The sequence below is a fragment of the Phyllobates terribilis genome, unplaced genomic scaffold (assembly GCF_046119375.1).
Source record: "Phyllobates terribilis strain yellow unplaced genomic scaffold, ASM4611937v1 Scaffold_1__5_contigs__length_1240528914, whole genome shotgun sequence".
NCBI classification, from domain to species: Eukaryota; Metazoa; Chordata; class Amphibia; order Anura; family Dendrobatidae; genus Phyllobates; species Phyllobates terribilis.
In genome coordinates this window covers 337,450,103-337,464,110 of record NW_027362761.1, presented here as the reverse complement: position 1 = coordinate 337,464,110, position 14,008 = coordinate 337,450,103, and the positions used below count along the sequence as shown (strand labels likewise).

The 14,008-nt window shown below is 41.2% G+C and overlaps 1 protein-coding gene across 1 annotated transcript in view; it reads left to right on the top strand.

Moving 5' to 3' along the window:
* Positions 1-14,008, top strand: part of PIWIL1 (piwi like RNA-mediated gene silencing 1) — a 462,439-nt gene that overhangs the window by 149,200 nt on the left and 299,231 nt on the right. The window contains exon 6 of the mRNA XM_073676134.1: positions 10,982-11,103. Within this exon, the coding sequence (XP_073532235.1) occupies positions 10,982-11,103 (122 nt within the window). The remainder of the gene's footprint in view (positions 1-10,981; positions 11,104-14,008) is intronic.

Genomic DNA, 14,008 nt, shown 5'->3' with positions numbered 1-14,008 from the left:
CCACCACCCCATCATTGTTCTTCCCCACCTCCATCATTGTTTTCCCCCACCATCATTGTTCTCCACCACCCCGTCATTGTTCTCCAACTCCATAATTGTTCTCCCCACCTCCATAATTGTTCTCCACATCCATCATTGTCCTCTCCCCCACTCCCATCATTGTCCTCTCCTCACTCCTATCATTGTCCTCTCCCCCACATCCCCCACATCCATCATTGTCCTCTCCCCCACATCCATCATTGTCCTCTCCCCCACATCCATCATTGTCCTCTCCCCCACATCCATCATTGTCCTCTTCCTCACATCCATCGTTGTCCTCTCCCCCACATCCATCTTTGTCCTCTCCCTCACATCCATCATTGTCCTCTCCCCCACATCCATCATTGTCCTCTCCCCCACATCCATCTTTGTCCTCTCCCCACATCCATCATTGTCCTCTCCCTCACATCCATCATTGTCCTCTCCCCCACCCCATCATTGTCCTCTCCCCCACCCCTATCATTGTTCTACCCCACCACCCCATCATTGTTCTTCCCCACATCCATCATTGTTTTTTCCCACCTCCATAATTGTTCTCCACCACCTCCATCATTGTCCTCTCCCCACTCCCATCATTGTCCTCTCCCCACTCCCATCATTGTCCTCTCCCCACTCCCATCATTGTCCTCTCCCCACTCATTGTCCTCTCCATCGCTGTCCTCTTCCCCAACTCTATAATTGTTCTCCCTCACATCCATCGTTTTTCTCCTCCATCATTGTTCTCCCCCATATCCATCATTGTTCTCGCCACATACATCCATCATTGTTCTCGCCACATACATCGTTGTTCTCCACCTCCATCATTGTTCTACTCCACCTCCATCATTACTCTCCCCCACCTCCATCATTGTTCCCCCCCACCTCCATCATCGTTCTCCCCACATCCATCATTGTTCTCCCCCACATCCATCATTGCTCTCCCCCACATCCATCATTGTTCTCCCCCGTGTATTGGTAAACAAATAACACCACTATACTCACCTCTCCATTCGTTCCCCCACAGCATCATCATCACCGGCAACTTTCTCTCTGACACAATGATGGATGTGGGGGAGAATAATGATGGAGGTGAGGGAGAACAATGATGGAAGTTGGGGAGAACAATGATGGAGGTGGGGGAGAACAATGATGGAGGTGGATTTGGAGAGCAATGATGATGTTTGGGAGAACAGTGATGGATGTTTGGGAGAACAATGATGGATGTGGGGGAGAACAATGATGATGGAAGTGGGGAGAACAATGGTGGAAGTGGGGAGAATAATGATGGTGGTGGGGGAGAACAATGAAGGACGTGGGTTTGAATGAGGTGGGGGAGAACAATGATGGGATGGTGGAGAACAATGATGGAGGTGGAGAACAATGATGGATGTGGGGGAGAACAATGATCGGGGTGGGGGAGAGGACAACAATGGGAGTGGGGTAGAGGACAATGATGGGAGCGGGGGAGAGGACAATGATGGGAGTGGGGGAGAGGACAATGATGGGAGAACAATTATAGAGGTGAGAAAAACAATTATAGAATTGGAGAACAATGATGGTGGTGTGGGTAAACAATGATGGAGGTGGGGAAGAACAATGATGGGGTGGTGGGGCAGAACAATGTTGGGGGTGGGGAGAGGACAATGATGGGTGGGTGAGAGAACAATGATGGATGTGGGGGAGAGGACAGAACAATGATGGGGATGGGGAGAGGACAATGATGGGATGGGTGAGAGAACAATGAAGGATGTGGGGGAGAGGACAATGATGGATGTGGGGGAGAGGACAATGATGGATGTGGGGGAGAGGACAATGATGGATGTGGGGAAGAGGACAATGATGGATGTGGGGGAGAGGACAATGATGGGATGGGTGAGAACAATGATGGATGTGGGGGAGAGGACAATGATGGATGACTGAATCGCTGCGCTCGTAAGAAAGTGGATAACAAACTGGCGTCCACTTTTTGGTGTTACTTCTTGCAAAAGTGAGAAATTTGGGGTTAAAGCAGGATTTTAGAGGTAAATTAAACATTTTTTTCCATTCCACTTTGCATTAAATTCCTGTGTAGCACCTGAAGGGTTAATAAACGTATAAAATGTGTTTTTCGGGACTTTTGAGGGGTGCTATTTTTAGAATGGTGTCACTTTTGGATATTTTCTGTCATATTGGCCCCCCAAAGTCACTTCAAATATGATGTGGTCCCTAAAAAAATTGTTTTGTAAATTTTATTGGAAAAATAAGATCACTGGCCAACTTTTAACCCTTTAAAAAAAATATGTTTCAAGAATTATGCTGATGTAAAGTAGACATGTGGTAAATACTATTTATGAATTATTTTGTGTAACATAACTCTGGTTTAAGGGCATAAAAATTAAAAGTTTGGAAATTGCAGCATTTTTGCCAAATTTCCATTTTTTTCACAAATAAGTGCAAGTTAAATAGAAGAAATTTTACCATTATCATGAGGTACAATATGTCACGAAAAAACTGCCTCAGAATCAGTGGAATCCGTTGAAGCGTTCCAGAGTTATTCCCTCATAAAGTGACACTTTTAAAAATTTGGCCTGGTCATTCAGTTCGAAATTGGCTCGGTCACTAAGGGGTTATCATTTTTGGGGAGTTAACAATATATAGGCCCCTCAAAGTCCATTTAAGTCTGAATAGTCCCTTAAAAAGACAGGTTTTGCAAATTTCTTGAAAAAATGAGAAATTGCTGCTAAATTTTTAACCCCTCCAACATCCTAACAAAATAAAATGACATTTGAAAAGTGATACAAATGTAAAATAAACATATGGATAATGTTATTTATTAATTATTTTGTGCAGCAAGACTAGGTGGTTTAAGGATGTGATTAAAAGTTTGAAAATTGCTTTTTTTTTTTTAAACTTTTCACAAAAACTATTTTCCTAAATAAACACAAGTCATATTGAACAAATTTTTACCACTATCACGAAGTACAATATGTCACAAAAAATATCTCAGAATCATTCGGATACGTTGAAGGGTTCCAGAGTTATTACTAGATAAAGTGACACTGGTCAGATTTGAAAAATTTGGCCTGATCATTAAGGTCAAAATTAGCTCGGTCACTAAATGGTTAAATTATAATAATAATAATAACTACATTTTTGGTATCTGAGTCCCTATAGTGGGAGAATCATATTGCCAGGTTAGTTTTACCATATAGAGAACATGATAAATAAAAAATCAATTGTGGAATTTCACTTTTTTTTTTACATTTCAACTCACTTGGAATTTTTTTCTGCTTCACATGTTAAAATGAATTATTTCATTCAAAAGTACAACTCGTCCTGCAAAAACCAAGCCTTCATACGTCCATGTGGACGGGAAAAAAAAATTCTGGCTCTTGAAAGAAAAAGAAAATCGCCTGGGGTGAAGGGGGTTAATGTGTGTACATGTTCCCTCTGAATTATAAAAGCAATATATAAAATGTATATAATTTATCCACTTTTGCTCTTAATAGTGTACACCTTTTTTGTATCACCTGCAGCTGAATAATATTCTCATTCCATGTGAGAATTAAAAAAAATATATAGTTAAAAGACTATTCGCGCAAAATGACAATACAAGCTAATATAATGTTATGTACACTACCGTTCAAAAGTTTGGGGTCACCCAGACAATTTTGTGTTTTCCATGAAAACTCATACTTTTATTTATCAAATGAGTTGCAAAATGATTAGAAAATATAGTCCAGACATTGACAAGGTTAGAAATAATGATTTTTATCTGAATTTTCTCCTTCAAACTTTGCTTTCGTCAAAGAATGCTTCCTTTGCAGCAACTATAGCATTGCAGACCTTTGGCATTCTAGCTGTTAATTTGCTGAGGTAATCTTGAGAAATTATACCCCATGCTTCCTGAAGCCCCTCCCACAAGTTGGATTGGCTTGATGGGCACTTTTTGCGTTCCCTACGGTCAAGCTGCTCCCACAACAGCTCAATGGGGTTGAGATCTGGTGACTGTGCTGGCCACTCCATTACAGATAGAATACCAAATAGTTCATGCATAATTTGGAGGTGTGCTTTGGGTCATTGTCCTGTGTAGGATTGGCTCCAATCAAGCGCTGTCCACAGGGTATGGCATGGCGTTGCAAAATGGAGCGATAGCCTTCCTTATTCAAAATCCCTTTTACCTTGTACAAATCTCCCACTTTATCAGCACCAAAGTTACCCCAGACCATCACATTACCTCCACCATGCTTGACAGATGGCATCAGGCACTCTTCCAGCATCTTTTCAATTGTTCTGCGTCTCACAAATGTTCTTCTGTGTGATCCAAACACCTCAGACTTTGATTCGTCTGTCCATAAAACTTTTTTCCAATCTCCCTCTGTCCAATGTCTGTGTTCTTTTGCCCATATTAATCTTTTCATTTTATTAGCCAGTCTCAGATATGGCTTTTTCTTTGCCACTTTGCCCTGAAGGCCAGCATCCCGGAGTCGCCTCAGTTGACACTGTCGTTTTACGTGTACTATTTAACCCCTTAAGCCGAGAGGGTGGTTTGCACGTTAATGACCAGGCCAATTTTTACAATTCTGACCACTGTCACTTTATGAGGTAATTACTCTGGAACGCTTTAACGGATCCCCCTGATTCTGAGATTGTTTTTTCATGACATATTGTACTTCATGATTGTGGTAAAATTTCTTCGATATCACTTGCGTTTATTTGTGAAAAAAACGGAAATTTGGCGAAAATTTAGAAAATTTTGCAATTTTCTAAATTTTAATTTTTATGCCCTTAAATCAGAGAAATATGTCATACAAAAGAGTTAATAAATAACATTTCCCACATGTCTACTTTACATCAGCACAATTTTGGAACCAAAATTTTTTTTTGTTAGGGAGCTATAAGGGTTAAAAGTTGACCAGCGATTTCTCATTTTTCCAACAAAATTTACAAAACCATTTTTTTAGGGACCACATCACATTTGAAGTCACTTTGAGAGGTCTTTATGACAGAAAATACCCAAAAGTGACACCATTCTAAAAACTGCACGCCTCAAGGTGCTCAAAACCACATTCAAGAACTTTATTAACCCTTCAGGTGCTTCACAGGAATTTTTTGAATGTGGAAGAAAAAAATGAACATTTAACTTTTTTCACAAAAATGTTACTTTAGACCCAATTTTTTTTATTTTCACAGGGGTAACAAGAAAAAATGGACCCCAAAATTTGTTGTGCAATTTCCCCTGGGCACGCAGATACCCAGTATGTGGGGAAAAAACACTGTTTGGGCGCACGGCAGGGCTCGGAAGGGAAGGAGCACCATTTGACTTTTTGATTGTAAAATTTGCTTGAATAATTAGCGGACACCATGTTGTGTTTGGAGAGCCCCTGTGTGCCCAAACATTGGAGCTCCCCCACAAGTGACCCCATTTTGGAAACTAGACCCCCCAAGGCACCTATCTAGATGCATAGTGAGCACTTGGAACCCCCAGGTGCTTCACAAATTGATTCGTAAAAATGAAAAAGTGTTTTTTTTTTCACTTTTTCATTTTTACGAATCAATTTGTGAAGCACCTAGGGGTTCCAAGTGCTCACTATGCATCTAGATAGGTGCCTTGGGGGGTCTAGTTTCCAAAATGGGATCACTTGTGGGGGAGCTCCAAATGCAACATGGTATCCGCTAACAAATTGAATGGAAAATCGGCTCAAATTGTTAGCGGACACCATGTTGCGTTTGGAGAGCCCCTGTGTGTCCAAACTTTGGAGCTCCCCCACAAGTGACCCCATTTTGGAAACTAGACACCCCAAGGCACCTATCTAGATGCATAGTGAGCACTTGGAACCCCCAGGTGCTTCACAAATTGATTCGTAAAAATGAAAAAGTGAAAAAAAAAACCCTTTTTCATTTTTATGAATCAATTTGTGAAGCACCTGGGAGTTCCAAGTGCTCACTATGCATCTAGATAGGTGCCTTGGGGGGTCTAGTTTCCAAAATGGGGTCACTTGTGGGGGAGCTCCAATGTTTGGGCACGCAGTAGCTCTCCAAACGCAACATGGCGTCCGCTAACAATTTGAGCCGATTTTCCATTCAATTTGTTAGCGGACACCATGTCGCTTTTGGAGAGCCCGTGATGTGCCTAAACAGTGGAGCTCCCCCACAAGTGACCCCATTTTGGAAACTATACCCCTCAAGGATTTTATTAAGGTGTATAGTGAACATTTTGAACCCAGAGGTACGACACAGAATTTGTTTACATTAGGTCATCATATTGAATAAGTTGTCATTAGTCTTGAGCGCAAATGCTCGCTACTTGAGTTTGCATCGGGTACTCAGGTATGCACCATGTACAGCGTGTGCTCGAGTGACATGCTCGAGTCCCTGCTCCGCATGTTTCATGGTTATTAGACACCCAAAAAAAAACATGCGGGGATCGCTCGTGCATGGCAGGCAATCCCCGTAAAGTTTTTTTTGGCCGTGAAGCATATGGGGCAGAGACTCGAGCATGTCACTCAAATACCCACGATACTCAATGCATACCAGAGCACCCGATGCAAACTCAAGTAGCGAGCACTTGCGCTCAACACTAGTCGCCATATCGTCATCTTTTTTTCTTACTTTTGAAAAAAATCCCAACCCCATCACAACCCTAACCCCAACCCCAGACCTAACCCTAGCACAACCCTAACCCTAGCACAACCCTAACCCTAGCACAACCCTAACCCTAGCACAACCCTAATCCTAGCACAACCCTAACCCCAAACCCAGCCCTAACCCTAGCCCAATCCTAACCCAAGAGTTTATTTTTGACGCCGTTCCTCGTGCGGTATAAGTGATTAGACGACTTTATTCTTCGGGTCGGTGTGATTACAGCAATACCAGAATCATATGGGGTTTTTATGACTGACAGCTGTCACACACTAAAAGACGCATTTTTTGTAAAATCTAGTTTTTGCATCGCCATATTTTGAGAGCTATAATTTTTCCAGATTTTGGCAGATAGTCATGTGACTGCTCGTTTTTTGCGCGATGAGTTGACGTTGTTATTGGTGCCATTTTCAGGCACGTGACATTTTTTGATCGCTTTCTATTCCGATTTTTGGGAGGCAGAATAAACAAAAACCAAAAATTCAGGAATTGTTTTTTTTTTTTTTATTATTCTGTTCCGCGTGTGGTAAAATTGATAAGGCAGCTTTATTCTTCGGTACAGCGGTACCACATTTATATAGTTTTTCTATGTTTTGCACTTGTACATAATAAAAGCAAGTTTATAGAAAAAAATATTTTTTAGGATAGCTTTATTCTGAGAGCTATAACTTTTTTATTTTTCGGCTGATGGAGCTGTATGTTGGCTTGTTTTTTGCGGGACGAGATGACGTTTTCAGCGGTGCCATTTTTATTTATTTGTCTTTTTGATCGCGTGTTATTTCATTTTTTGTTTGGCGGTATGGTGATAAAGCATTGTTTTTTGCTTTTTTTTTTTTTTTTTTTTTTTTTTTTACCGTGTTCACTGAAGGGATTAACTAGTGGGACAGTTTTATAGGTCAGGTTGTTCCGGACGCGGCGATACCAAATATGTGTACTTTTATTGTTTTTGTTTTTTTTTTATAATAATATTTATTGATGGGTACATTATATTTTTATTTTTGGTGGATTATTTTTTTTATTTTTAATATTTTTGCAATTTTTTTTTTTTTTTTTTCACTTTCTGAAAGTTTATATACTTTATTACTTTGTCCCACTCTGGGACTTTCACTTTTTTTTCTCTGATCGTCTGCATGGCACAGGAATGCAGCACCATCCCTGTGTCATGCAGGCTGTCAGCGCAGGACAGGGAGAAGATTGTTTGGAGATGCAATGTCCAAACAATCTTCCTGCTGTCTGGTGACCCGGATGTTGTCATGACGACATCGGGTCGTCATGGCAACACCCGGGAAGCCTTTGCAGACAGCGCTGGAAGCCGGAAGAGGAGGTGAGTATCTGCGATCACCTCCCCTTGCCCCCGCAATGCTGCGATCGACTTCGATCGCAGCATCGTGGGGGTCAATGTGCTGGGAGCGGTGCAGGACCGCTCCCTGCACATAGTATTGGGTGTCAGCTGTGACAATCAGCTGACACCCGGCGGCGATCGCGCCCGCACAGCCTGTGTGCACGCGCGATCGCCATGACGTACTAATACGGGTCTGGCTCTTAAGTCCCAGGGCACAGACGCGTATTAGTACGTCAGATGTTGTTAAGGGGTTAATGAAGCTGCCAATTGAGCTGTGAGGCGTCGATTGTCTTGTTGCTCAGTTGTGCAGCGGGGCCTCACACTTCTCTTTCTACTGTGGTTTGAGCATGTTTGTGCTCTCCTCTGAAGGGAGTAGTACACACCGTTGTAGGAAATCTTCAGTTTCTTGGCAATTTCTCGAATGGAATAGCCTTCATTTCTAAGAACAAGAATAGACTGTCGAGTTTCACATGAAAGTTCCCTTTTTCTGGCCATTTTGAGAGTTTCATAGAACAAACAAATGTAATGCTCCAGATTCTCAACTAGCTTAAAGGAAGGTCAATTTTGTAGCTTCTCAAATCAGCCAAACAGTTTTCAGCTGGTCTAACATACTTGTGCAAGGGTTTTCTAGGGTTTTCTAAACATCCATTAGCGTTCTTACACAGTTAGCAAACACAATGTACCATTAAAACACTGGAGTGGTGGTTGTTGGAAATGGGCCTCTATACACCTATGTAGATATTGCAATAAAAATAAGACGCTTGCAGCTAGAATAGTCATTTACCACATTAACAATGTATAGAGTGTATTTCTGATTCATTTAATTTTAGCTTTATTGAAAAAAATGTGCGTTTCTTTCAAAAATAATGAAATTTCTAAATGACCCCAAACTTTTGAATGGTAGTGTACATGAGGTTAACCCCTTAAGCCCCGGAGCATTTTCCGTTTTTGCATTTTCGTTTTTGCTCCCCTTGTTCCCAGAGCCATAGCGTTTTTATTTTTTGGTCAATATGGCCATGTGAGGGCTTATTTTTTTTGCGGGACGAGTTGTACTTTTCAACGCCATTACTAGTTTTACCATATCCTGTACGGGAAAATGGGAAAAAAATTCCAAGTGCGGTAAAATTGCAAAAAAAGTGCAATACCACAGTTGTTTTTTATTTATTTTTTTTACCACGTTCACTGAATGCTAAAACTGACCTGCCCTTCTTATTCTCCAGGTCATTACGAGTTCATAGACACCAAACATGTATAGGTTCTTTTATATTTAAGTGGTGAAAAAAAATTCCGAAATTTGGTAAAAAAAAAAAGCGCCATTTTCTAAGACCCGTAGCGTCTCCATTTTTCGTGATCTGGGGCTGGTTGATGACTTATTTTTTGCGCACCGGGCTGACATTTTTATTGATAACATTTGGGGTAGATCCGATGTTTTGATCGCCCGTTATTGCATTTTATTGCAATTTTGCGGCGACCAAAAAACGTAATTCTGGCGTTTAGAATATTTTTCTCGTTACGCCGTTTACCGATCGGATTAATTCTTTTTTTATATTGATAGATCGGGCGATTCTGAACGCGGCGATACCAAATATGTGTATGTGGGGTTTATTTTTTATTATTTTATTTTGAATGGGGCAAAAGGGGGGTGATTTAAACTTTTATATTTTATTATTTTTTTTTATATTTTTAAAAACTTTTTTTTTTACTTTTTGCATGCTTCTATAGTCTCCATAGGAGACTAGAGGCAGCAACTATCCGATCGCCTCTGCTACATACAGGGGACGAGCAGGTCCCCTGCATGCAGCAGAAATGGCCCTGTGTTATGAGCGCCGACCACTAGGTGGCGCTCATAGCGACAAGATCATGACAACCACAGGCGTCTGCTGCAGACCCTGGGTTGTCATGCCCACCCATCGGCGACCCGCGATCACGTGATGGGGTGGGCGGGGCTTATGACGCGCTACCCGGAAGCGCGCGTTAAATGCTGCTGTCAGAGATTGACAGCGGCATTTAACATGTTAACAGCCGCGGGTGGATCGCGATTCCACCCGCAGCTGTTGCGGGCACATGTCAGCTGTAAGAATCAGCTGACATGTGCTCCGTTCAGTGAGGGCTCAGCGCAGCAGCCCTCACTGAAGGGGCAGTACGCAAATATGCGTACTAATACGTCCCCGGTATTTAAGGGGTTAATAAGTACATAAAACCAAGGATTAGCCAACCTGTTCACAGCTAGTGTCTAAAGGTACTGTGCATGGTGACTGTATCCAAAGTTTGTAAACTGCCATATAAAGTAAACTACTGTATAAATCCACAGAATGTATGTGGATGGTGCCCCGGCTGGTAACACATTCCACTAATATTGTCCCTTCAAAAAATGGAGCTGTAGACTCGTGACTTTACAAGTATGGTATGTGACATGCACTAAAAATCCCAGCGGGTTTCTGAGAAGTTCGTCAGAGATACCACATGTAATGTCCACCTACTCCATTTATAGGCAGAGCATCTCTGAAATTGGCACAGCTAGTTTAAACATACAAATGACGTATAATATCCAGAAACCAATTAACATGTTAGGATTATCTGCATTCAAATAACTTTATCTCACTGTTTTAACTCATGTTGGTAGCATGCTGAATCGTCATGAGATATAAAAAGCGCTAATCTTCACTGTCCCATAGTATAACATTGGGCCAAGTGCTATCCGATAAAACATCGCATAGCACTCGGCAGTGTTATACGCTTGTGTGAGCGAGCCCTTAGAGTCAGTGTGGTCTTTTGGCAGCGTTTGGATTTATTCCAGCTACAAGTAAAAGCAAGTAGAAAGTTAACATGCTTCAAAGGCTGAGATATGGAATTTTCCAGCCTTCTATCTTTGTGGCAATACCATTGGAGAGTGGTGCAGTGTCAGAGAAAAGAAAGTAAGAAGATCCTAGATTGAAGACACCTTATATATCTGAATAAATTGGAGAACTTCAATTTATTTTTATTTCCTCCTTTTTCTAGGTCAATGAGGTGGTTAGCCGCACACGCAATGGAGAAATGGTAAAGATTACAATTACTTTGACAAATGAGTTACCACCAACTTCACCAACCTGCTTTCACTTTTACAACATTATCTTCCGAAGGTAAGCTCTTAAGCAGCAATGTCTTTCCTTTATGTATAAGCACCCTTGAATCATTTGCAGTCCTTTCATCCACAAGAAAAAAATAACTAGCAGTATGGAGTCAAACATATTTAACGCCTTCCCAAATTATAACCTAATTGTACGTCATATGCCAGGTGCCAGTATATGGCCCTCATTCAGGAGATTACACAGTCGGCATCATCCTGTAACAGCAGCGATAGGACTTAGGTCCAATCACTGTTGAAGGCCTCAATGATTGCCATCTTAGGTGAGGTGTACATTGCATTTGTGCACCTAGGCTACAGTATACGTTAGGAACTTTTCCCGACATATACTGTTATTTTCCCATAGGCCCCAATTTGCCTGATGAAGTCCAAAAGTTTGTTTTTTTAGCCTCCCATCTGACCGGTATGCATCTGTGTACCCTCCACATATACAGGATTATTCCAAAGAAACATACACCATGCAGTATAAGTTTCTTTACAATCTGTCCCTATGGTGAACAGATGCCTCAGCATCCATTCTGGCTGTGGCCATCATACGCTCACAAATTACAGTACAGACCAAAAGTTTGGACACACCTCATTTAAAGATTTTTCTGTATTTTCCTGACTATGAAAATTGTACATTCACACTGAAGGCATCAAAACTATGAATTAACACATGTGGAATTATACACTTAACAAAAAAGTGTGAAACAACTGAAAATATGTCTTATATTCTAGGTTCTTCAAAGTAGCCACCTTTTGCTTTGATGACTGCTTTGCACACTCTTGGCATTCTCTTGATGAGCTTCAAGAGGTAGTCACCGGAAATGGTTTTTACTTCACAGGTGTGCCCTGTCAGGTTTAATAAGTGGGATTTCTTGCCTCATAAATGGGGTTGGGACCATCAGTTGTGTTGTGCAGAAGTCTGGTGGATACACAGCTGATAGTCCTACTGAATAGACTGTTAGAATTTGTATTATGGCAAGAAAAAAGCAACTAAGTAAAGAAAAACGAGTGCCCATCATTACTTTAAGAAATGAAGGTCAGTCAGTCCGAAAAATTGGGCAAACTTTGAAAGTGTCCCCAAGTGCAGTTGCAAAAACCATCAAGCGCTACAAAGAAACTGGCTCACATGAGGACGTAGTTTGGACTTAGCCCAAAGGCATCCTATGAAGCTCACCCTGCCCTGACTTCATAGGAGAGTGTAATATTGACTTTAAACTGCAATACCACAGGTACGTCAGTATATGGAACGAACGATAGAAGATTGAAGTCCCCTAATAGTGAAAAATAATAATAGAGAGAGAGAGTATGTTTTAAGTCATTTTTATTACTTACTGCAAAGTCAAAAGTTTACATACACTAAGATGACTATCATGGCTGTGGATTCGGAGCCCATTTTGGTGGAGTCGGAGTCCGTATAAAATGGACCAACTCCTAAAATATGTAGTAAATTGGGTACAGTAGTTCAATGCAGTTTGTGGGGAATATTTTTTCATAAGAATTTGGGAAAGTTATGAAATCTCATATTCCTGATCTAAGGGTCTAGACTTGTAGCTGAGATGAATCTGTGCTACAGTTAATTTATCACTTAAACATGAGCCATGTATGAGGGAGTTTGAGTCATGGAGTCGGAGTTGGAGTCAGTGTCATGGAAATTGAGGAGTCGGAGTCGGTGGTTTGGCTTACCGACTCCACAGCCCTGATTACTATGCCTTTAAGCAATTCTGGACTGTCCATATGATGATGTCATGTGTTTGAAAGCTTTTTGGCAGATGTATTTTAATGCACACCTGAAACACACTCCTTCTTTTGTAGCATGGGAAAGTCAAAAGAAATCAGCTAAAATATCAGGAAGAGAATTGTGGACTTGCACGAGTCTGGCTCATCTTTGGGTACAATTTCAAGATACCTGAAGGTGCCTCGTTCATCTGTACAAACAATTATACGCAAGTACAAACAAGATGGGAATGTCCAGCCATCATACCGCTCTGGAAGAGGACGAGTTCTGTGTCCCAGAGATGAACGTGCTTTGGTCCGACATGTGCATATCAACTCAAGGACAAAAGCAAAACACCATTGTGAAGATGATGGCTTAAGCTGGTTAAGATTGTGTCAATAACCACAGTGAAATGAGTACCGTATCAACATGGGCTGAAAGGCCACTCTGCCAGGAAGAAGCCATTACTTCAAAAGATGCATAAAAAACAGATTAATGTTTGGAAATGCACGCAGGAGCAAAAACCTTATTTTCTGGAGATATATCCTGTGGTCTGATGAAACTAAAATTTAACTTTTTGGGCATAATGACTATCGGTACGTTTGGAGGAAAAAGGTAGAAGCTTGGAAGCCTAAAAACTCCATCCCAACTGTGAAACACAGGGGTGGCAGCATCATGTTGTGGGGTTGTTTTGCTGCAGGAGGGACTGGTGCACTTCACAAAATAGATGGCATCATGAGAAAAGAAGATTATGTGGCAATACTGAAGCAACATCTCAAGACATCAGTCAGGAAGTTAAAACTTGGGCTGAAATGGGTCTTCCAAATGGACAAATACCCTGAGCATATTGCCAAAATGGTAACAAAGTGGCTTAAGGATAACAAAGTCAATGTTTCGGAGTGGTCATCACAAAACCCTGATTCAATACTATTGAAAATGTATGGGCAAAGCTGAAAAGGCAGGTGCGAGCAAGGCGACCTTCAAACCTGGATCAATTACACCAGTTTTGTCAGAAGAAATGGGCCCAAATTCCGACCAACTATTGTGAGAAACTTGTGGAAGGATATCCAAAACATTTGACTAAAGTCATTCAGTTTAAGGGCAATGGTACCAAATACTAATGAAATGTATGTAAAATTTTGACTTTGCAGTAAGTAATAAAAATGCCTTAAAACATTTTCTCTCTCTCATTATTCTG